The sequence below is a fragment of the Odocoileus virginianus genome, chromosome 22 (assembly GCF_023699985.2).
Source record: "Odocoileus virginianus isolate 20LAN1187 ecotype Illinois chromosome 22, Ovbor_1.2, whole genome shotgun sequence".
NCBI classification, from domain to species: Eukaryota; Metazoa; Chordata; class Mammalia; order Artiodactyla; family Cervidae; genus Odocoileus; species Odocoileus virginianus.
In genome coordinates, this window is record NC_069695.1 from 37343056 (window position 1) to 37367834 (window position 24779).

The 24779-nt window shown below is 37.1% G+C and overlaps 1 protein-coding gene across 4 annotated transcripts in view; it reads left to right on the forward strand.

Annotated features, from left to right (window-relative positions):
- Window positions 1-24779, forward strand: part of KIAA1328 (KIAA1328 ortholog) — a 406763-nt gene that overhangs the window by 255414 nt on the left and 126570 nt on the right. For 3 of the 4 annotated variants that reach the window (XM_020869551.2, XM_020869547.2, XM_020869553.2), the window contains one exon: window positions 1578-1685. The exons of the other annotated variant lie outside the window; for it this stretch is intronic. In XM_020869551.2, coding sequence (XP_020725210.2) covers window positions 1578-1685 — 108 coding nt within the window. The remainder of the gene's footprint in view (window positions 1-1577; window positions 1686-24779) is intronic. 4 annotated transcript variants of the gene reach the window in all.

Below are 24779 nucleotides of genomic sequence, written 5' to 3' on the forward strand. Positions count from 1 at the left end.
CAGGTTTAGCATCAGTCCTTCCAATGAATTTTCAGGACTGATTTCTTTTAGGATGGACTGGTTTGATCTCCTTGCAGTCCAAGGGACTATCAAGAGTTTTCTCCAACACCACAATTCAAAAGCATCAATTCTTCAGCACTCAGCTTTCTTTATAGCCCAACTCTCACATCCATACATGACTATTGGAAAAACCATGGCTTTGACTAGATGAACCTTTGTTGACAAGTAATGTGCATTAATAATTTCTTTTTACTAATATTTTGTTGAGAATATTTACATCAATATTTCTCAGGTCTGTAGTTTTATTTTTTCATACTTTCTTTGTCTGGTTTTGGTATCAAGGTAATTGTTGTTCAGTTATGACTGACTCTTTGCAACCCCATGGACTACAGCATGCCAGGCTTCCCTGTCCTTCACCAACTCCGAAGCTTGTTCAAACTCATGTCCATTGAGTCAATGATGCCATCCAACGATCTTGTCCTCTGTCATCCCCTTCTCCTGTTGCCTTCAATCTTTCCCAGCATCAAGGTCTTTTCCAGTGAGTCAACTCATTGTCATCTGTCAACACACAAAGATATTACATAATTATTGACTATATTCCCCACACTGTACATTTCGTAGCCATGAGTCATTTATTTTGCAGCTGAAATTTTCTACCTCAGTTTCCCACACCTATTTCTCACCTCCCGTGACCCTTCTCTCCTCTGTTTGTTCTCTATAACTATGACTCTGTTTCTGTTTAGTTATGTTTGTTCTTTTGTTTTTTAGTGAAATCATACAGTATTTATCTTTCTCTGTATGACTTATTTCACTAAGCATAATACTCTCCAAGTCCATCCATGTTGTTACAGATGGCAGATTTTATTCTTTTTATGGCTAGTACTCTGTTGTATACATATACTACATCTTCTTTATCCGTTCACCTATTGATGGACACTTAACGTTGCTTCCGTATCTTGGCTATTCGAGTAAATAATGCTGCAGTGAAAACAGGGATGCATATATCTTTTCTAATTAGTGTTTTTGGTTTCTTCAGATAAATACCAGGAGTGGGATTGCTAGATCATATAGTAGTTATATTTTTAATTAATTGAGGAATCTCTTCATTTATTGAAGAGTCTCTATACTGTTTTCCATAGCAGCTGCACCAATTTACTTTCCCTGCAGCAGTGCACAAGTATTCCCTTTTCTTCACATCCTTACCAGCGCTTGTTTTCTTTTTCACAGTGGCCCTTCTGACAGGTGTGAGGTGATATCTCAGTGTGGTTTTATTCTCATTTCCCTAGTGACTAGTGATGTGAAGCATCTTTCATGTGCCATCTGTATGTCTTCTTTGAACAAACGTCTATTCAGATCCTCTCCTGAATTTTTTAACCTGGTGGTTTGGTGTTTTATTGCAGAATTGTATGCTTGTACTGTTTTGATGACTATAGCTTATAATAGAGTTTGAATCAGAAAATGTAACGCTCCCATCTTTGTTCTTCTTTCTCAAGGTTTAGCTATTCAGGCTCTTTTGTGGGTCCATACAGATTTTAAGATTGTTTGGTCTATTTCTATGTCTAAATTTATTTTTACAGGTTAAGGACTCAAGCTGTATTTAAGTCAAGAGAACTGATTGCTAATAAAGAAATTACTAAACCTCGAGAGCTCAGTCTGGATATGAATGGGAGTGGCTCTGGACCAAGGTAAATTTAGGCGGTTGGTGAAGGCACACTATATAGGACTCAGATCTTAAGGATATGCTTGGTATATATTTATAGCTTCATACTGGTGAATCTAGTTTTCTGATTATATGTATAAATATATTCATATTATAAAACTTTGAAAAATATTGATAAGTGTAAAGAAGAAAATAAAAATCTTTGATAATCCTTCCGTTCAGAGACAGTCCTTTGAACCCTTTTCCCCATTCTGTCTCTTTTATGATATTATTTTCTATGTTACAGTAGGGATTATGCTTATACAGAATTTATTTTTTGCTTTTTTCAGTGTATGATAATTTCTGATGTCCTTTTTAATGAGAAACTTGATGTTAATTCATATAACAAATATTTATTGTGTGACAGCTATTACTCAGTATTTATCAATTAACCTATTATTAGATAATACAAGGTTTTAAGTCTCAAAGAGTTGGACATGACTGAGTGACTTTTACTTTCACTTTCATTATAGATTACGCTTTGAAGAAAATTTCTGTGAATACATTTCTTACCTTATCTCCACCTATTTCCTGGGCATAGATTTCTGTAAGCAGAACTACTAGCTTAAAGTACATGTGAATCCGTTTAAAATTCATGATTCACATTGCCAAATGACTTTTCATGAAAGTTAAATCAACTCAAACTCCCAAACCAATGTTTAAGAATGCTATTTTCATGAAATATAAAGAATTTTTGGCCATTATTTTTTCAAATACATTTTTTTCCTTAGTCTCTTTATCCTCTCCTTTTGGAACTCTGTTTACATGTATGTTACCATAGATCTTTAGTTATTGTCCCACAGATTCCTAACTCTCTGCTAATTTTTTAAAACCTATTTTTCTTTATTCATATTGAATGATTTCTATTGATCTGTCCTCAAATTCATCAACTCTTTTGTTGTTTCTAATTTGCTTGTAAGCCCATACAGAGATCTTTTTTTTTTTTTTTGATACTGGATTTTTTGGGTTTAGAATTTCCATTTGTATGTTTGTTATACTTTCTATGTTAAATTTTTCTATTTTATTCATTACAAGTGTATTTGTTCCTTAAACTCTTTGTCTGCTAATTTTAACACCTGGTTCATCTTGAGGTTTGTCTCCATTGATTGAAATTTCTTTGAGTTGGTCATGTTTTCCAGTTTCTTTATATGTTTAGTATTTTTGGATCATTTCCTGGTCATTGTGAATAACTCTAGAATTCAGTTATATAGGCATATCTCATTTTATTATGTTTCACTTTATCATGCTTCACAAATAATTTTATATTTTACAAATTGAAGGCTTTTGGCAATCTTGCATCAAGCAAGTCTTTCAGCACCATTTTTCCGACAGCATCCGTCACTTTGTGTCTCTGTGTTACATTTTGCTCATTCTTACAATGTTGCTAGCATTATTACTGTTTTTCTTGCTAATAGTAGTAGTATTATATTTGTTATAATGCTCAGTGAACTTTGATTTTACTATTGCAAAAGGATTATGACTTGCTGAAATCTCAGATAATGATTAACTAGCATCTTTTTAGCTATAAAGTACTTTTTTAATTAAAGCTTGTCATTTTATTAGATGTATGCTATTGCACATTTAGTAGACTAACAGAATGTAAACATAATTTTTATATGCACCAGGAAACCAAAATATTTGTCTGACTCCTTTTTTGCAATATTGACTTTATTGTGGTGGTCTGGAACCCAAATTGCAATGTCTTCAAGTATGCCTGTATTTATCTGAACAATGATAATATTTTGTGTACGTGTGGGCAGTTAATTTAACTGAACTCCAATCCAAGTTCGGTGTCCCTGGAGTAAGTGGTGATGATAATCACTGTTGAGTTATTTTAACTTTAATTGCGATGCTTGAGTCTGCCCTGATCATGGGCTTCCCTTGGAGCACAGCTGGTGAAGAATCCACCTGTAGTTTGGGAGACGTGGGTTTGATCCCTGGTTGGGAGGATCCCCTGGAGAAGGGAACCAGCTACCCACTCTGGTACCTGGCCTGGAAAATTCCATGGTCTGTATAATCCAGTTCAGTTCAGTTCAGTCACTCAGTCGTGTCCGACTCTTTGCGACCCCATGAACCACTGTACGCCGGGCCTCCCTGTCCATCACCAACTCCTGGAGTTCACTCAAACTCATGTCCATCGAGTCGGTGATGCCATCCAGCCATCTCATCCTCTGTTGCCCCCTTCTCCTCCTGCCCCCAATCCCTCCCAGCATCAGGGTCTTTTCCAATGAGTCAACTCTTCGCATGAGGTGGCCAAAGTATTGGAGTTTCAGCTTCAGCATCAGTCCTTCCAATGAACACCCAGGACTGATCTCCTTCAGGATGGACTGGTTGGATCTCCTTGCAGTCCAAGGGACTCTCAAGAGTCCCAACTCTCCAACACCACAGTTCAAAAGCATCAATTTTTCGGCACTCAGCTTTCTTCACAGTCCAAGTCTCACATCCATACATGACCACTGGAAAAACCATAGCCTTGACTAGATGACCTTTGTTGGCAAAGTAATGTCTCTGCTTTTTAATATGCTATCTAGGTTGGTCATAATTGTCCTTCCAAGGAGTAAGCAAGCGTCTTTGAATTTCATGACTGCAGTCACCATCTGCAGTGATTTTGGAACCCAAAAAAATAAAGTCTGACACTGTTTCCATTGTCTCCCTATCTATTTCCCATGAGGTGATGGGACCAGATGCCATGATCTTAGCTTTCTGAATGTTGAGCTTTAAGCCAACTTTTTCACTCTCCTCTTTCACTTTCATCAGGGGGCTTTTTAGTTCCTCTTCACTTTCTGCCATAAGAGTGGTGTCATCTGCATATCTGAGATTATTGATATTTCTCCCGGCAATCTTGATTCCAGCTTGTTCTTCTTCCAGCCCAGTGTTTCTCATGATGTACTCTGCATATAAATTAAATAAGCAGGGTGACAATATATAGCCTTGACATACTCCTTTTCCTATTTGGAACCAGTCTTTTGTTCCATGTCTAGTTCTAACTTTTGCTTCCTGACCTGCATATAGGTTTCTCAAGAGGTGAGTCAGGTGGTCTGATATGCCCATCTCTTTCAGAATTTTCCACAGTTTATTGTGATCCACACAGTCAAAGGCTTTGGCATAGTCAATAAAGCAGAAATAGATGTTTTTCTGGAACTCTCTTGCTTTCTTGATGATCCAGCGGATATTGGCAATTTGATCTCTGGTTCCTCTGCCTTTTCTAAAACCAGCTTGAACATCTGAAAGTTCACGGTTCACATATTGCTGAAGCCTGGCTTGGAGAATTTTGAGCATTACTTTAGTAGCATGTGAGATGAGTGCAATTGTGTGGTAGTTTGAGCATTCTTTGGCATTGCCTTTCTTAGGGATTGGAATGAAACTGAAGTTTTCCAGTGCTGTGGCCACTGCTGAGTTTTCCAAATTTGCTGACATATTGAGTGCAGCACTTGCACAGCATCATCTTTCAGGATTTGAATAGTCCATGGGGTTGCAAAGAGTTGGACAAGACTGAGAGACTTTCACTTTCATTTTTCAGGATGCTTGAGTCTGTTCTGATCATGTATAAGTTCAGGGGTTAGCCTGAACTGGCAAGATTGTTACATAGAATTTAAGGCTTTCCTATTTCTCTCCTCTCCAAGATTTTTCACTTTTTAGCTCCTTTCATCAGCCTATACTCTATCCTCTCATTCTTTAAGCCTGCTTTCAGCTAAAAACCATTAAAAAACTTGGAAACTCACCCAGAGCTGCTGTTTTCTTTCAAGTGCTGATCCTCTGGCAGCTTCTGCCTACTGCTGGCCACACCGCTTTTCAGTATGTTTGTTATTTTTTTCCTCCCAGGTTGTCCAGTTGTTACATGTAGGAGATTTGGCCCTGTGGAAGCTCCTCAACCATTATCAGGAGCAGAACCGAAGAATTCTTTTTTTACACAGTTTGCCATAATTAATTTTTTCAGTTGTAAAATATAGATAAAATTTGCCATCTCACCCATTTTTTAGTTTACTGTTCATTAATAGTAAACATATTTATATGTTGCTCCCAAACTTCTAATTTCTCTCTCCTGGCACCTTCCCCCTTTGGTGATCATAAGCCTGTTTTCTACGTCTGTGACTCTATTTCTGTTTTGTAAATAAGTTCATTTGTGTCATTTTTTTAGATTCCATATATAGGTAATATCATAGGATATTTGTTCCTCTCTAACTTCTTCACTCAGCATGATAATCTCTAGGTCCATCAATGTTGCTGCAAGTGGCATTATTTTATTCTTTTTTATGGCTGAGTAATACTCTGGTGTGTGTGTGTGTGTGTGTGTGTGTGTGAGAGAGATGAGAGAGAGAGAGAGAGAGAGTGTGATGTGGTATATAGTAGACATCTTTTATCAATCCATCTGTCAGTGGGCATTTAGACTGCTTCCGTGTCTTGGCCATTGTAAATAGTGCTACAGTGAATATTGGGGTACATGTATCCTTTCTCTTCTGTACTGTTAATATCACTTTTAATTTTAAAAATTTTTATTGGAGGATAGCTGACTTTCACTATTGTGGTAGTTTCAGGTGTGCAGCAAAGTAAATCAATTGTACCTGTACATACATCCCATGTCGGCCACTGCGGAGCATTGACTAGAGTTCCCTGTGCTATACAGTGGGTCCTTATCAGTTGCCTATTTTATATACATAGCAGGTGTGTATATGTCAGTCCCAGTCTCCCAGTTTCTCACTCCCTCCTCTTACCCACTGATAACCGTAAGTGTGTTTTCTGTATCTGTCACTTATTTCTGTTTTGTAGATAAGTTCATTTGTACCCTTTCTATAGATTCCACCTATCAGTGATATCATATCCTATTTGTCTCTTTTTGCCTGACTTACTTCACTCAGTACAACAATCTCTAGGTGCATCCATGTTGCTGCAAATGGCATGATTTTGTCTTTTTCATGGCTGAGTAATGTTTCATTGTATATATGTATCATGTCATCTTTATCCATTCCTCTGTTGATGGACATTTAGGTTGCTTCCAAGTCCTGGCTATTGTAAATAGAGTGCTGTGATGAACATTGGGGTGCATGTATTGTTTTGAATTATGGTTTTCTCTGGGTGTATGCCCAGGAGGGGGATGGATTGCTGGGTCATATGGTAGCTCTCTTTATATATATATATAATCATCTTTATTAAAGTTCATGATTACATTAGAAACTGACATGGATTTCTTTAAGACATGCAGATTCTCACAGGCACCTGCTTTCCACCTTTGAGGATGATAAGGAGGTCAATATCTTAATGTTATTACATCAATTTTTCACCAGATAGGAAACCTGAAAAGGTCTCTTGGGCCTTCCAGGTCACTATACTCTCTACAGACCTGCCCATATAGTCTCTTGAATTTACAATTTTTAATTTGCAATTTCTTGTAAATTCAATAAGTTCTGGGCAACAGAACACTATAACTCTGCTGGTTTTTAAGGTGCAGTTCCAGGGTTAAATATTGTACGTATACATTTCCAAATCATCCAGACTTATCTTTCCAGTAATGTGTTGCTCATTTTACCTGGTGTTTCAGATGGTAAAGAATCTACCTGCAATGCAGGAATTTCTAGGTTCAATCCCTGGGTCAGGAAAATCCCAATGGAGAAGGGAATGGCTTCCATTTAGTATTCTTGCCTGGGGAATTCCATGGATAGAGGAGCCTGGCAGGCTACAGTCCATGGGGGTCCCAAGATTTTCACTTTAGTAATCTCCCTGGCAAAGACAGACCCCAAAGCACTGATAACTACAAAGTTAAGTGAGGCTCCTCTTCTCTCCCCAAATCAAGTTGTATGTGGAATCCCAAAGAAAATGCTAGTTCCAAGCATGCAGGCCAGTAGTCTCTCCCAAAAAGCTCTTTTTAGTTTTTTGAGGAACCTCCATACTGTTCTCCATAGTGACTGTAGCAATTTACATTTCCACCAACAGTGTGGGAGGATTCACTTTTCTCCACACCCTCTCCAGGGTTTATTATTTGTAGACTTTTTGATAATGGCTGTTCTGACTTGTGTGAGGTGATACGTCAGTGTAGTTTTGATTTGCATTTCTCTACTAATTAGCAATGTTCAGCATCTTTTCATGTGCAATTTGGCCATCTGTATGTCCGCTTTGTTGTTGTTGTTTAGTCACTAAGTTGTATCTGACTCTTTGTGACCCTGTGGACTGAGCCCATCAGGTCTTCTGTCCATGGGATTTCTCAGACAAAAATACCAGAGTGGGTTGCCTTTTCCTTCTCCAGGTGGTCTTCCTGACCTGGGGATCGAAACAACTCCTGTTTGGCAGGTGGATTCTTTACTACTGAGCCACCTGGGAAGTCTATATATAGTCTTCTTTAGAGAAATGTCTATTTAGATCTTCTTTCCATTTGTTGATTAGGTTTGTTTTTGATATTGAGCTGTATGAGTTCTTTGTATAGTTTGGAGATTTAGCCTTTGTAAGTTGCTTGCAAATATTCTCTCCCATCCTGTATGTTGCCTTTTCTGATTTCCTTTGCTGTGCAGAAGCTTTTGGGTTTAATTAAGTCCCATTTGTTTATTTTTGTTTTTATTTTCATTACTTTAGAAGAGAGATCCAAAAAGATATTGCTATAATCTATATCAGAGCATATTCTGCCTATGTTTTCCTCTAAGAGTTTATCTTGTCCAGCCTTGCACTTATACCATTGTATATTCTGGTCTCCTTTGTCACAGATTAATTCTCCCTAGGTACATGGGTTTATTTCTGGGCTTTCTATCTTGTTCCATTGATCTATATTTCTGTTTTTGTGCCAGCATCAAACTGTCTTGATTACTCTAGCTTTGTAGTATAGTCCGAAATCCAGGAGTCTGATTCCTCCAGCTCCATTTTTCTTTCTCAAGGTTGCTTTGGCTATTTGGGGTCTTTTGTGTTTCCATACAAATTATAAAATTTTTTTGTTCTCGTTCTCTGAAAATTGCCATTGGTAATTTAACAAGAATTGCCTTGAATCTTAGATTTCCTCGAGTAGGATAGTCACTTTAATGACCCTGAGTCTTCCAACCAGAGAATTTTATATCTTTCCATCTGTTTTGTCATCTTCAATTTCTTTCATCAGCATCTTACAATTTTCAAAGTACAGGTCTTTTTTTTCCTTAAGTAGGTTTATTTTCAAGTATTTTATCTTTTTTGATGTGATGGGAAATGAAATTATTTCCTTAATTTCCCTTTCTGGCCTTTCATATATAGAAATGCTATGTGTTTTTGTGTATTAATTTTATATCCTGCAACTTTACCAAATTCATTGATGAGATCTAGTAGCCAGCTTGTTGGAAAAGACCTTGATGTGGAGAAAGACTGAAGGCAAAAGGAGAAGGGGGCAGCAGAGGATGAGATGGTTAGATAGCATCACTAACTAAATGGACATGAACTTGAGCAAACTCCAGGAGATAGTGAAGGACAGGGAAGCCTGATGTTCTGCAGTCCTTGGGGTTGCAAAGAGTTGGACATGACTTGGCGACTGAACAACAGTTTTCTGGTAACATCTTCTCTGATTGCTGTGTCTAGGACTTGCAGAACTATATTGAATAAAAGTGGTGAGTGTGGGCATCCTTGTCTTTTTCCTGATCTTAGGGAAAGTGCTTTCAGCTTTTCATCATTGAGTATGATGTTGGCTGTGGGTTCTATTATGGCTTCTGTTATGTTGAGATAGGTTCCCAATATTTGTCTTTTTGTGGCTTGCTGTAGTTTAATTTTATTTTATTATTGTTGAAATCAAGCATGTACATAGTTTAAAAAGTCAGTTGTTTAAGAAGGCTTATGCAGAAATAGTAGGGTGCTCTACCATTCATGGGGTCACAAAGAGTCGGACACGACTGAGCGACTGAACTGAACTGAACTACTACTCCTTCTTACTCTGTTTCCACTCATTAGAGATAAAAGTTTTCACTGCTTTGGATTTTTTTAATCTATTTATTCTATTATTTATATCCATATTTTAAAATATCAGACTAAAGCAGGCAGTAAGTATTGACTTTCTGCTATGAAAGATGAATTAGTTAGCTCTCACAGGTAACGATCTACATGCCGTCTCCCTCTTTTTCCCTTTTTCCCTCCCTTCCGTCTTCTCTCTCCTTCACTCTTTTCCCCTTCCTCTCTCTCTCTCACATACATAACCACACACATGCTATTTCTTTTGTCCACTCAGCTATATCACAATTTGTTTGCAATAAAATTATAGATATTTTCCATATACCTGAGCCAGCTACTTTGCAGTTATTAAATTCAATTTTTATATAATTTTTTCCAGAGTTTAGAAATGCTTTAATTTTCCATGCACTCATTCATTTATTAATCCACTGAAATATTCATAATATTTCTCACTATATTCTAGGCACTTTCGAAACTTTGGGGTAATATAACAGTAAACAAAATACCAAAATTTCTGGCCTTAGAAGTGTTGTGTCTTTCCATTCCCAAATTCACCCAGAATGTATAATTATCTGAATATATTCAGATATATCAGTTATTCTATCATATCTCTTTATTTTTTTTAATATTTCCTCTTGGGCCCTTCCATAGTTCTGCTCTATTCTGAACTGGTTTTTCTCTAAGTTTGTTGTTTAGAGATTTCATCCTGAAATTTTCCTTATCCATTATCCTAGAAGTTTTCTTTACTGTTCTGTACTGTATTCCACTTTTTGGTTTATACTCATCTTCGTTAATCGTGCCCTTCAGTATCTGACAAGGAGTACAGAGGCAACAATTTTTTGAGACTTTCTACCTCTAGAAAATGCCTTACATCTTTCTTCACATTTAATGTATAGTTTAGCTGCATGCAGAATTCTTGGTTGGTAATTAATGTTCCTCCAAGGAGATTGAAGGTTATATTCTATTATCTTCTAGTTTCTAGTATTACCATTAAGAGTTGGTGCAGTTTGATTCTCTATCTTTTTAATGTGACCTATTCTTCACTGTTCTCCATGGACACTATTAAAATCTTATCTTTCTTTGCATTATTCTAAAAATTAATGCTGATTTGTGTCACTTGGGCCTTTTTTCATTTGTTACCCTATTAGCCAGATGTTGAATCTCTTGGAATCACTCATTTTCTTTTTTTCTCTTGTCTTTCATATTTATGTTCTTTTTTATATTTTCTAAAAGACTTCTTGAAGTTTATTTTTTTTAACTTTATGTTAAATTTTTTGTACTATTAATTCCAAGGGCATTTTGTTTTGTTACCTAAATTAAAAAAAAAAAAAAACCCGTGCGTCTTGCAATGTCTTTTCTTATCTCTGAGGATTTTAATAGTTCTTAAAATTTCTTTTTCTTCTAAGGATCATTGTGTCTATTTTCAACAAGTTCAGGTTTCCTTTTTCCGCATATGTCTGATGATCCAGTTATATTTGCAAACAAAACAGTGGAAAGCTGTTGAAAGTTCTCAGTATATATAAGCAGGGCTTGTCAACTGATGGACTTCAAGCCAGCTTAAAACTGAGCATTTAAAAAAGTAAGATCTTGGCATCCAATCCCATCACTTCATGGCAAATAAATGGAGAAAAGGCGGAAAAAGTAAAAGATTTTTTTTTCCTTGGGCTCTGAAATCAATGCACATAGTGACTGTACCCACGAAATTAAAAGATGCTTACTTCTTGGAAGAAAAGTTACGACACACATAGACAACATATTAAAAAGTAGAGACATCATTTTGTCAACAAAGGTCCCAATAGTCAAAGCTGTGGTTTTTCCAGTAGTCATGTACATATGTGAGAGTTGGACCATGATGAAGGCTGAGCACCGAAGAATTGATGCTTTCAAATTCAGAGTTCCTTGGACAGCAAGATCAAACAAGTCAATCCTAAAGGAAATCAACCCTGAATATTCACTAGAAGGACTGATGTTGAAGCTCCAGTACTTGGCCACCTGCTGTGACAAGCCGACTCGTTGGAAAAGACCCTGATGCTGGGAAAGATTGAGGGCAGGAGGAGAAGTGGGCGACAGAGGATGAGATGGTTGGATGGCATCACCAACTCAATGGACGTGAGTTTGAGCAAACTCTGAGAGATACTGAAGGACAGGGAAGCCTGGCATGCTATAGTCCATGGGGTCACAAAGGGTGGACATGACTTAGCAACTGAACAACAGCAACACCAACCATTTAGCCAGCAAATATTTCAGTTTTTATTTTTCAAATTGATTGAGTTTGAACTTACTTGTCTGATTTCTGGGCTTTTAAAATATTGCAATATCTCTTTATTTGTTGTCCTTTCCTCTTTATTTTTCTGTAACCTCATTATTTTGTGTCTCTTTTATTTTTTGTCCTTTTACAATTATTTGAGAGATGTCAGAAAAGAGTAGAGGTCTATTTTCAATCAACCATGTAAATTGGCTCTCCAATGTTGATTGGTATAGTTAAGGAATATTTGGGAGTTTAATAGAAAGATGAAATCCTGTTGTAATTTTCAATTATTCAGTAATCAGTTAAGATGAATGTTTTCTACATATTTATTAATACTGTGTTTCTTTGTAGAATTTTTATTTCCTATCTCTGTATTTTCTGTGTAGGGGTTTTATATTTCTTCTTTAGTTGATGTGTAAGAACTTTTATTATATTTGTTTTTAACTTTAAATAATTCCATATTTATTCTTAGTGCTACTCATGTTTACCTATATCTTCATATATTTACTTGCTTGCTGTGGTAGGAAAATTATATAAAATGCCAGTAAGTCCAAAGAAAATAAAACATACCCATGATATCATCTAGAGGTAATCCTAGTATGTAGCTTCTGGGTCTTATTTTTTAAAGTATGTGATGCATGTTTATATTATACATTTTGTCTTATAATTCACCTTATTTTTAGTTAAATGTTACCTAAATTTCAAAAGAACAGCACTTTTCCTATTAAAAGTAAAACATCCAAAGACACATTAAGAAAAAAGCAGTCATCTTTCATTCACCATCCTGTTCCCTATCCTGATTGTCTTGATAGAATTAGTCTTAGTACTCTAGTGTTTATTGTTCTATACCTTTTTAATGCTTACATGTATTAATATGTGTGCTGTGCTAAAAATCATTTCAGTCATGTCTGACTTTTTGCAACCCTATGAACTGCAGCCAGCCAGGCTCCTCTGTCCTTGGGATTCTCCAGGCAAGAATACTGCAGTGGTTTGCCTGTACTCTCCTCCAGGGGATCTTCCCAACCTGGGAATCGAACCCACATCTCTTATGTCTTCTACACTGGCAGACAAGTTCTTTACCACTAGCACCACCTGGGAAACCTGTTTTAGTATATATAGCATTTATGTACATTGAGATCAAACTGAATTCATTACTTATTAGTCTTTTTTAATTCCACTTAATGATGCATAGAGTCGGACCCGACTGAAGCAACTTAGCAGCAGCAGCAATGATGCTTTAATGGACATTTGTCAGATTCTTAGAGTTTTTGTAAAACTGTGGTAAGCAGAATAATTGTCCTCCAAAAACATCTGTGTTCTAATCCCTGGAAGCTCTGAATATATTACCTTACATAGCAAAGGGACTTTGCAGATATGATGGACGGAATAGACTTTGAAAGATGGGAGATTATCCTGGGTTATCTGGGTAGGCTGCTCATTCTAATCACATGAGTTCCGAAAAATAAAGAACCTTTCCTTACTGTGTCAGAGAGATAAGACGAAAGGAGGAGGAGAGGTTTGAAGCTTGAGAATGACTTGGCCTGCCCTTGTTGGCTCTGAAGATGGAGGAACATCGTGTGACCAGCCAAGGATTGCAAGGACAAGCCAAGGAAGCTTGGAACAGTCCTCATCTGATAACCCACAAGGAAATAGGGATCCCAGTCCTCAAACTACAAAGAAAAAGGCTCTGCCAGAAACCTGAGTGAGCAAGGAAATAGATCTTCCCCTACAACCTGCAGAAAGGAACATAACCCTGCCAACACCTTGGTGTTAGACCTGCGTCACACAGGTCTGTGTAGTCAGACCTACAGAATTATAGTATAATACATTTGTGTTGAGTCAGTAAACTTGTAGTTTGTTATAGTGGTAAGAGAAAGCTAATGCAAATCCTAACTTGTTTCCTGTAAATGGGTAACTGTTCATGGCTTCTGTAGACACTGTAACTTTTTCAGCACTTCTATTGTTGAACATTCAGATTATTTCAAATTCTTTACCACTGCACAGAGTGCTGTAATAAGCATGGCTGTACTTAGATTCTGTGTTCTGGTCCTTTTATTTTTTTAGGGTAAATTTCCAAAAACAAAATTGCTAGGTCAAAGGCTATTGTTACATAAGTGTATTTTATGTAATGTACAGTTATAAATTTAATAATCCATGTCAACTAAGATCATGGCATCCAGTCTCATCACTTCATGCCACATAATGGGGAAACAATGGAAACAGTGACAGACTTTATTTTCTTGGGCTCCAAAATCACTGCAGATGGTGACTGCAGCCATGAAATTAAAAGATGCTTGCTCCTTGAAAGAAAAACTATGACAAACCTAGACAGCATATTAAAAAGCAGAGATTATTCTGCTGACAAAGGTCCATATAGTCAAAGCTATGGTTTTTCCAGTAGTCATATATGGATGTAAAGCTGAACCATAACCAAGGCTAAACACGGAAGAATTGATGCTTTTGAACTATGGTGTTGAGAAGACTCTAGAGAGTCCCTTGAGCTGAAAGGAGATCAAACCAGTCAATCCTAAAGGAAGTCAATCTTGAATATTCATTGGAAGAACTGATGCTGAAGCTGAAGCTCCAATACTTTGGCCACCTGATGCGAAGAACTGACTCATTGGAAAAGGCCCTGATGCTGGGAAAGATAGAAGACAGGAGAAGGGGCAACAGAGGACAAAATGGTTGGATGTCATCAACCAACTTGATAGACAGGAATGTGAGCAAGCTCCAGGAGATGGTGAAGGAAAGGGAAGCCTGACGTGTTGCAATCCATGGGGTCTCAAAGATTCAGACAGGACTGAGCTACTGAACAGCAAATGGCAACTTTTTTTTTTTTCCAAAAGGTTGTAGCAGTTGATACTCACACTTGCAATTTATGAAAGTGTTCATTACTGCTCTCTAGGTAGGTGTAGTGAATGCTTTGGAAACTAGTGCTTCAGTCTAAGAGATGGGCATGTTTTAAAGTTTAAATGTATCTGGGCATGCATGTCCTGCATTCAAGTAATTATGACAAAAATAAGGTAAGACTATGCACTGCTTCCAAAAAAAAATCTTTCCTAATATGCCTTTAATAAGATCTTTTAAGATCTTAATACACTGCCTAAAAATTTGAAGAAACTCTGGCAATGTTTTCAGAAGTCTGACTGTCATTGGAAAACCAAGAATTCTCATTCAAACAGTCCTTAAATTATCTAATCTAATATGAGATTAAAAGAAGTATAGGCAATGAGTTCATTTGTCTCCTTGATTCACTTGGCTGTAGAAATGATGTTGTCTCCACTAGTCCCAGAAAGAGTTGGAGGTGAGTCAAGGGAGAATAGCGTACAGCCTTGAGCACCTTTCCATTAAGTTGGTATGAAGGTAATTGTGGTTTCAGACCATGAATTTTAAATCATTTTAACTACACTCAAACACATCTTTATTAATCAAAATAGGAACCATTACAACCAACACAGTTTTGCAAACAAGAAATATGTTTATTTCTGTAGTATAAAAATCCATCTTCAGGATTCAACAAACTCTTGGAAAGCATTTTCTGCCTCTTGCTGGTTGCAGAAGCATTTTGCCTGCAAAAAGTTGTTGAGATGCTTGGCGAAGTGGTAGTCGGTTGGCAAGAGATCAGGTGAATATGGCGGACGAGGCAAAACTTTGTAGCCCAATTTGTTCGGCTTTAAAGCATTGGTCATGTAACATACTGTCATGTGGAAGAATTGGGCCTATTCTGTTGACCAATATCGGCTGCAATCACTGCAGTTTTCAGTGCATCTCATCGATTTGCTGAGCATACTTCTCAGATATAATGGTTTTTCCGGGATTCAAAAAAGCTGTAGTAGATCAAACAGGCAGCAGACCACCAAACAGTGACCATGACCTTTTTTTGGTGCAAGTTCAGCTTTGGGAAGTGCTTTGGAGCTTCTTCTGGATCCAACCACTGAGCTGGTCATTGCCAGTTGTCGTGTAAAACACACTTAGCTTTGTACATCACAATCCAATCAAGAAATCGTTCATTGTTGAGTAAAATAAGAGAAGATGACACTTCCAAACAACGATTTATTTTGATTTTTGGTCAGCTCATGAGGCACCCACTTATCAAGTTTTTCACCTTTCCAATTTGCTTCAAATGCTGAATAACCATAGAATAGTTGATGTTGAGTTCTTTGGCAACTTCTCATGTATATATAAGAGGATTGGCTTCAGTGATGGCTCTCAATTGGTCGTTGTCAACTTCCAATGGCCAGCCTCTACACTCCTTATCTTCAAGATTCTTCTCTCCTTTGCAAAACTTCTTGAACCACCACTGCATTGTACACGTGTTAGCATTTCCTGGGCCAAATGCATTGTTGATGTTGCAAGTTGCCTCCGCTGCTTTACAGCCCATTTTGAACTCAAATAAAAAAGTTGCTTGAATTTGCTTTTTGCTACATCATTTCTTTAATCTAAAATAAATATAAAATAAACAGCAAGTAATAAATCATTAGCAAAAAAACATAAACCGAGAAATACACATTAAAATGATGTATAATGTAACAACATTTATTTAAGAATGTAGTCCATTATCAAATGGCAAAGTTCAACAATGCAAAACTGCAGTTACCTTTGCACCAACCTAATAGGGTGATTTAAACAAAAATGTCTGCTGACTTTAAAAATGTAATCAAGAAGTGTTACAGGAAATGACCTTCTTTCTACCTTGCAGGCTCTTTGATTTTGCCAGCAGAACTCCCTAGATAAAATTTAATTTTAAGCTGAATTTTCTTTATTTGGAAATTTAAATTATCTTAAGTATAAAAATATTCTGTGTATTTAAAGTATTAAACTTACTCAAGTGAGGCATTAAAAATTTGGAACTAAAATAAATGAGATAATGAGAAAGTGAAAAACATATTTTTTATAATTAACAGCTCATTTTGAGTTAATTATATACCATTACCAAAATGTAATTGCAATTTATTTTCTATTATCTGTGGAAAAAATCACAGTCAAGGGAGCTTACATTGCTGCTTTCCTGCATAAATGGTATAGAATGAGAATAAATAAATATGTGAGGACTTAATGATAAATAAGAGCAAATAGCAGAGCACAGCTGAGCTGAACCATTGAAAGATAACTATCACATGAAAGATGTTAATGACTTAAAAAGTCACAAGCAGTTCTGATTGCATATAGGTTCTCTGGTTTGATTTTAGTTTGCTTGATGTTTTTGTTGACTATGCAAAGATGACCCTTATAAATGAACATTTTTTTTAATTCTGCAGATTTCTAAAAATCTTACCATTTTTGTACGTTCATATAACAGTGAGTAACTGAAAAACGTATTAAATACCCGCTATTTTTTTAAAAAATCTGACTTTGCTAAATACTGTAGGAAATATAAGAAGCCCCTAGTAGTAGAGTAAGGCAAATATGTAAATATTTATCATCTATAAAGAATCTCTGCTCAGTCGCTCAGTCTTGTCTGACTCTGTGGCCCCATGGACTGTAGCCTGCCAGGCTCCTCTGTCCATGGAATTTTCCAGGCAAGAATGCTGGACCAGGTTGCCATTTCCTACTAGAAGAGCTTTATAAAAGAAATACAAAAAAGTTAAGAAAAAGGTTTTTGGAAGTGGTAATGTTTACGATAAGTCTTAAAATATAGGACAGAATTGTGGTAGGCTGTGGAATATCATAGGTGTTTGTGTATGTTGTGGGTGTGTGTGTGTGTTTCTGAGGGGAGAAGACAGGGAAAGAGTTTCAGTAGAGGAAGGCAGTCCCACGTCGGGCACAGCATCAGACATGCTTCAGTGTGACGCTTCGGGAGTTAGGGAAAGTGAGACAAATGATTACATTAGTAAATTAGATAAAAGGGTTTAAATATCAAACTGAGGCATTTGGACCTGTATGATTGGAATAATTTTTAAAAAGTAATGAGAAAGAACTGATTTTTTGACAAAAATGATAAAGCTGATTTTGAAGACAAGTGGAATAAGAATGAAGAACTCCAAGTTTTGTCTTTCCAGTAATTAGCCATGTGACTTTAAAGATAGTGCTGTGTGCCTCAACCTCCTTGCTTATGAATGAGAGTTAACTTGATTTTTGTTAAGAGTTTTCCCATCTCTAACACTGCTGGGAAGAGTGCAAAGTGCTGGAGCCACTTTGGTGGTCAGCTTGGCAATGCCAGTTTACAGTCATTTTTTTACTATGAATGCTGATTGGAATAGCAACTCCCCTTCTGATTATCTTCCCCTACCTTCTAACTTTTCTTCATTTCTTTGCTCTTTGTAACTCATAGATAACCTGTTGGCCTAAAGAATTGCTTGTACAAAAAAGAGTGTTTCTCTGATTTCTCTTTCAAAACCCTTCAACAACATTACTGACTAACGTGGATGGGAATTACTGTCATCTTCCTTAGGCACATTAGAGAACATCAGTAAAACTGTAGAATAGGGCTCAGAGGTACCGCAGTATAAAGCAAAACTAAACTAAAATGAGAAAAATTGTCCTATTAGTTGAATGTTCCACAGCTTCGAAAATAGAGAAATTTTCAGGGATTAGTGATCTTCCTGTCCTCTTTCAATTTTTTTTTCTTTTTTTGAGCTGTAAAATGAAAATCTGTTTCCTCTTCAGTACTTTCCTCTAGACCCACATTTTAATCTTTTAAGATCCTTTGCCTTTTTGATAAATGTAAAAATCATCACTTAAAATCACTATATGACCCAGCAGTTCCACTCCTGGGTAATGTACATTCACACAAAGACTTCTATGTGACTGGTCAGGACAACATTATTCAGAATAGCCATAAAGTCAAAACAAGCTGAATGTCCAGCAGCTGGTGAACAGGCCAACAAATGTCATGGACCCATTCAATGTAATATTTGACAATAAAAAAGGGACAAAATACTGTTACACTCTACAGCAAGGATGAACCTTGCAAATGTTAACTGAAAGAAGGCTGTCACAAAGACCACAGATTGTGTCTTTCCATTTATATGAAATGTCCAGAAAAGGCAAATCTGTAAATAAAGAATATGAATTAATGATTACCTTGTATGGGTGGTGAGAATGGGGATGAACAGCAAAAACCATGAGGTTGCTTTTGGGGGTTTGGATTGTAGGGATGGTTGCACTTAGTAAGTGCACCTACTAAACATACTAAGAAGTACTTTAAATGGGTGAAGTTTTATAGTTTGTTTATCTCACTAGAACTTCAAAAAAGTGCCTTCTTTTTTTAGTATTTATGCAATACTCAAAGATAACTAAGAACAAAAGAAATTGTACAAAGCTTTGCTTACTTTCAGACTGCATCAGCCTTTCTCTCTTGTTCCTCAAGACTTTTCTTTCCATTTACCCCTTCCTACAGTTGGGAATTGTTTTTAAAACTTAATTCTCTAAGATGACATCCCATTCTGTATTTATAACAGATAAAATGATATGACAAGCAGGAGCAAATACTATTCAAATCCTATTTATGAGATGTATTCCTTGGTGAATGACAGTTTTATTTTTAAAAACTGTAAAGAGCCAACAATTTTAGGAGATAAATTTGATCAATGTATAACTTATTAAATCAAGTTTTCTTATGCCTTAATTTTAAGCATTATGGGGTGGAAGCATGTCTTCAATATGGTGCCTGTTCCATCTATGCCTTACCATGTGTCTTTGCCTTATCATGACCTCACATAACCTTCAAAAGCTAACCTCTCATATTCCATACTAGGGCACCTCCCTTCTCTTCCCTTGGTACAGACAGGTTTTCAAGAGATAGCTAATAGATGGAAACATAAGGCTGCTTAGATTTCTCCCAAGCTATTGTCTACACATGCTTTGTTACTTTGCAGATTAATGGCACTCAAATGTGAAAAGGCAAACATTTGTCCACTGTACATGGTATAACATAACCTTATTATTTCTTCATGTGTAGTATATACATGTTCTTGGCTATGGATTATTTTTAAATCACATTGTCATCTTTGTACATTTGTGGTATAAATATTTTCTGAACTGGAAAGGCACAGATTTTTCAGTGTTAGTTAATGGGGCTTCATAGCATTTTCCCAAGGTCTGGTTTACATGTACATGGTGGTAGAGGATAGAGAGCAACGTCTATAGAAATTAGAAAAATCTTCTAAAGAATATTGCCTCTACTACTGGTTAAATACATGGAGCTGAATAATAAATTGCACAAATATTTATACTTCATCAGCTGCACAGAAATGAATAAAATGGTTATTTTTCATCTTTCACTCTAAGGTACTTACAGAAAGCTCTCTGAAAGTAATTTTCTCCCAGCCAACAATATTAGCAGGATTGGGGAGTTAGAAGTTTCAGTGCAGTTTGCTTTGACAACCTCATTCCCAGATTTGTTTGGAATAAGAGCTGTTTGATTTCTTTTTAGACAGTAACTGCCTATCCTGTTCCAATCTGAAACATATGGGTGCTTGTCACAATATGGAACAGAGGTGACATCTTGGAGAGTGAACATTGTTTCCCAGAAAAAAGAAAAGCAGTAGTCTTAGAGGTGCCAGTTGGTTTAAAAAAATCATTTATTTTTTAGCATTTTTTACAAACCCCATTAAATAGAGATTAGTATGAGGCCTACAACTGCAGACTTAATTATCATGTCAAATCGTTTATAGAATACAAATGACTGTTTCTGGATCACTCAGTTCAGTTGCTTAGTCATGTCCAACTTTTTTGTGACTCCATGGACTACAGCATGCCAGGCCTCCCTATCCATCACCAACTCCTGGAGCTTACTCAAACTCATGCCCATCAAGTCAGTGATGCCATCCAACCATCTCTTCCACTGTCATCCCCTTCTCCTCCTGCACTCAATATTACCCAGCAACAGGGTCTTTTCTAAGGAGTCAGTTCTTCACATCAGGTGGCCAAAGTACTGGAGTTTCAGCTTCAGCATCAGTCCCTCCAATGAACACCCAGGACTGATCTCCTTTAGGATGGACTGGTTGGATCTCCTTGCAGTCCAAGGGACTCTCAAGAGTCTTCTCCAACACCACAGTTCAAAAGAATCAATTCTTCGGTGCTCAGCTTTCTTTATAGTCCAACTCTCACATCCGTGCATGACTACTGGAGGAACCATAGCCTTGACTAGATGGACCTTGGGTGACAAAATAGTGTCTCTGTTTTTTAATATGCTGTCTAGGTTGGTCATAGCTTTCCCTCCAAGGAGTAAGCATCTTTTAATTTCATGGCTGCCATCAACATCAACAGTGATTTTGGAGCTGAAAAAAATAAAGTCAGTCACTGTTTCCACTGTTGCCCCATCTATTTGCCATGAAGTGATGGGACCAGATGCCATGATCTTAGTTTTCTGAATGTTGAGCTTTAAGCCAACTTTTTCACTCTCCTCTTTCATTTTCACCAAGAGGCTTTTTAGTTCTTCACTTTCTGCCATAAGGGTGGTGTCATCTGCATATCTGAGGTTATTGATATTTCTCCTGGCAATCTTGATTCCAGCTTGTGCTTCCTCCAGCCCAGCGTTTCTCATGATGTACTCTGCATATAAGTTAAATAAACAAGGTGACATTATGCAGCTTGACATACTCCTTTCCCAATTTGGAACCAGTCTGTTGTCCCATGTCCAGTTCTAATTGTTGCTTCTTGACCTTCATACAGATTTCTCAGAAGTCAGGTCAGATATTCTGGTATTCCCATCTCTTTAAGAATTTCCAGTTTGTTGTGATCCACACCTTCAAAGCTTTAGCATAGTCAGTAAAGCAGAAGTAGATGTTTTTCTGGAATTCTGTTGCGTTTTCAATGATCCAGCAGATGTTGGCAATTTGATCTATGGTTCCTCTGCCTTTTCTAAATCCAGCTTGAACATCTGGGAGTTCTCAGTTCATGTCTGTCAAAGCCTAGCTTGGAGAATTTTGATCATTACTTTGGTAGCGTGTGAGATGAGTGCAATAGGGTGGTAGTTTGAACATTCTTTGGCATTGCCTTTCTTTGGGATTGGGATGAAAACTGACCTTTTCCAGTCCTGTGACCACTGCTGACTTTTCCAAATTTGCTGGCGTATTGCATGCAGTACTTTCACAGCATCATCTTTTAGGATTTGAAATAGCCCAAATGGAATTCCATCACGTCCTCTAGCTTTGTTCATGGTGATTCTTCTTAAGGCCCACTTGACTTTGCACTCCAGAATGTCTGGCTCTAGGTGAGTGATCACACCGTCATGGTTATCTGGGTTGTGAAGACCTTTTTTGTACAGTTCTTCTGTGTATTCTTGCTACCTCTTCTTAGTATCTTCTGCTTCTGTTGAGTCCATACCATTTCTGTCCTTTATCGTGCCCATCTTTGCATGAAATGTTCCCTTGGTATCTCTTAATTTTCTTGAAGAAATCTCTAGTCTTCCCCATTCTGTTGTTTTCCTCTATTTCTTTGCATTGATCACTGAGGAAGGCTTTCTTATTTCTCCTTGTTATTCTTTGGAGTTCTGCATTTAGATGGATATATCTTTCCTTTTCTCCTTTGCCTTTCACTTCTCCTCTTTTCTCAGCTATTTGTAAGGCCTCCTGAGACAACCATTTTGCCTTTTTGCATTGCTTTTTCTTGGGGATGGTTTTGATCACCGCCTCCAGTACAGTGTCACAAACCTCCATACATAGTTCTTCAGGCACTCTGTCTATCAGATCTAATCCCTTGAATCTGTCACTTCTACTGTATAATCATAAGGGATTTGATTTAGGTCATACCTGAATGGTCTAGTGGTTTTCCCTACTTCAATCTAAGTCTGAATTTGGCAAAAAGGAGTTCATGATCTAAGCCATAGTCAGCTCCCAGCCTTGTTTTTTGCTGATTGTTTAGAACTTCTCCATCTTCGGCTGCAAAGAATGTAATCAATCTGATTTCAGTACTGACCATCTGGTGATATTCATGTGTAGAGTCTCTTTGTGTTGTTGGAAGATTGTGCTTACTATGACCAGTTCATTCTCTTGGCAAAACTGTTAGCCTTATGACCCAATTGATAAAATGTATCCAGGCCTTGATTCCATGTTTCTTTCTACAAGTATTAAATATATAAGCCTTTTCTATGAAAAGAATCTGTAAACATATTGTTGTGTTTCATTTGTACAACTGAAGTATTTGCATATAAGTTATTTTACAGTGGGAACAGGGAGTAAGAACTAAGACAGAAATGGATAGAAACCAAAAGCATTTCCCAAAAACATCATGTTGACATATAATGCTTTTATATGCCTGCGAAAGAGAGGAAGCAGCAGGATTAAGACAAGTGACTGTTGGATCCATTTATTTATTCTTATTTTCAGAAGTCCCAAGAGTTCTCTTTGAAAGGATATAAAGTTTTTAGCTGCCATAAAAATTTTTAATTTTTAACACAGTTTCAGTTGGCTTTTCTAAGTGCCTGGATATAGTTTAAAAAGTGATTTTTGGATTCAGAACAATTGGATATGCACAGAACAAACACATATAAATGCAAAAGTTTAAAAATCAAAGCATTCTTTCATTTGTGGAAGTGTGTACATAGGAACTCCTGGATAAGTATGGTAGCAAGCAGGCCGGGGCAGGGGGCGGGGGGCGGGTAGGTATTTGAAGGGAAGATGAAAAGAAATAAGGACTGTGTTGAGCATATGTTTTGATCATAAAGGGTCTGAGAATGTGGTTGTGATCTTAATTATCCTGTGGTGGTTTGCAGTAGGTGGATGCGTTTCTCAGAAGAAAAGGCTATTTCATATGAAACAGTGCTAATTGATAACCCTAAAGTGAAAATTTTTATGTTGAACTCAACTCATTTGATTTTCTCATTGTTCCTGTGGTGAAGAGGATTGATTTCTGTGTTGCTTTTGCTCTTTGGCATGTTCTCTTTGGTAAGTAGTGTGTACAAGCCTTAACCCTATAACCTTGAATCTGAACCCTCGGCTACTTGGTGGAAGGAGAATCTTTCTTTGTTGTATCATGTGGCATGGGAAAGGATTATATCAGTCAGGGTCAACCAGAGAAGCAGAACCAGTATGAGATGAATTGCACAGGTTGGCTAGGCCAAGTCTGAAGTCAAGAAGGCAGGCTGTCAGGAAGGGCAAGCTGGAACTCTCAGGTAAGGGCTGAATCTTCTGTCCACAGTGGGGACATTTTTCTCTTTCAGGAAACTTTGGCTCTGCTGAATCAGGGCCATCTAGATTATCTAAGATTTAATGGATTTTAATCACATTGGTAAAATACCTTAGTTTAGTGATTAATGAACTGGAAACTGTAGCCTAGCCAAGTTGACATATAAAAAAAGACCGTCGTAGTCCACCCCTTGTCAACTTCGCACCTATACTCACCTTAAATTGTACTTAATCTCTAAATAGAGATAATAAAAAAGGCATACTCCCACCTAACATGATAAAACCTGCCCTAATACAACTGAAAACATCCTTTCCCCAGAAGCAGAGTGAAGTTCTTGGGTCATGGTCACTCTTCTCCATGACATCCTTTCATTTCAATGCTGTGATGTAAAATTAATTATTATTAATGCATCTTATGTTAGGTGATAAAAAGATAAAATAGAAAGAAAACCAAAAAATTAGGTTAATATATGTACAGAAAGATACTTCCCCAAAAGGTAGAAATACTCTTAACTATTACAGTCCTCATTTCTGCAGCTGACCACATGGATATAGCTGACATTTATAACTACTTTCCTCCACTACCCATTCCATATTTCCCTTTGCTGTCAGCAAACACTGCAGCTAATCATGGCTCTTTGTCTGATGCAGTGACCCAAACTTTCACTCCTGAAAAGGTGGGCCATTAACAGTCATGCCTGAACTGAATTTCTGTCACCTGCCATTGACTTCTCATCATAGGATACTCTAAGGGACTTCCTGCATTCCAAACAGATTCCTCTTCTCCACTGTGTAATAGCAACTCATTTCCCTCTCAGTTGTTCAGTCCCGAAGTCGTGTCTGATTCTTTGTGACCCTATGGACTGGAGCATGCAAGGTT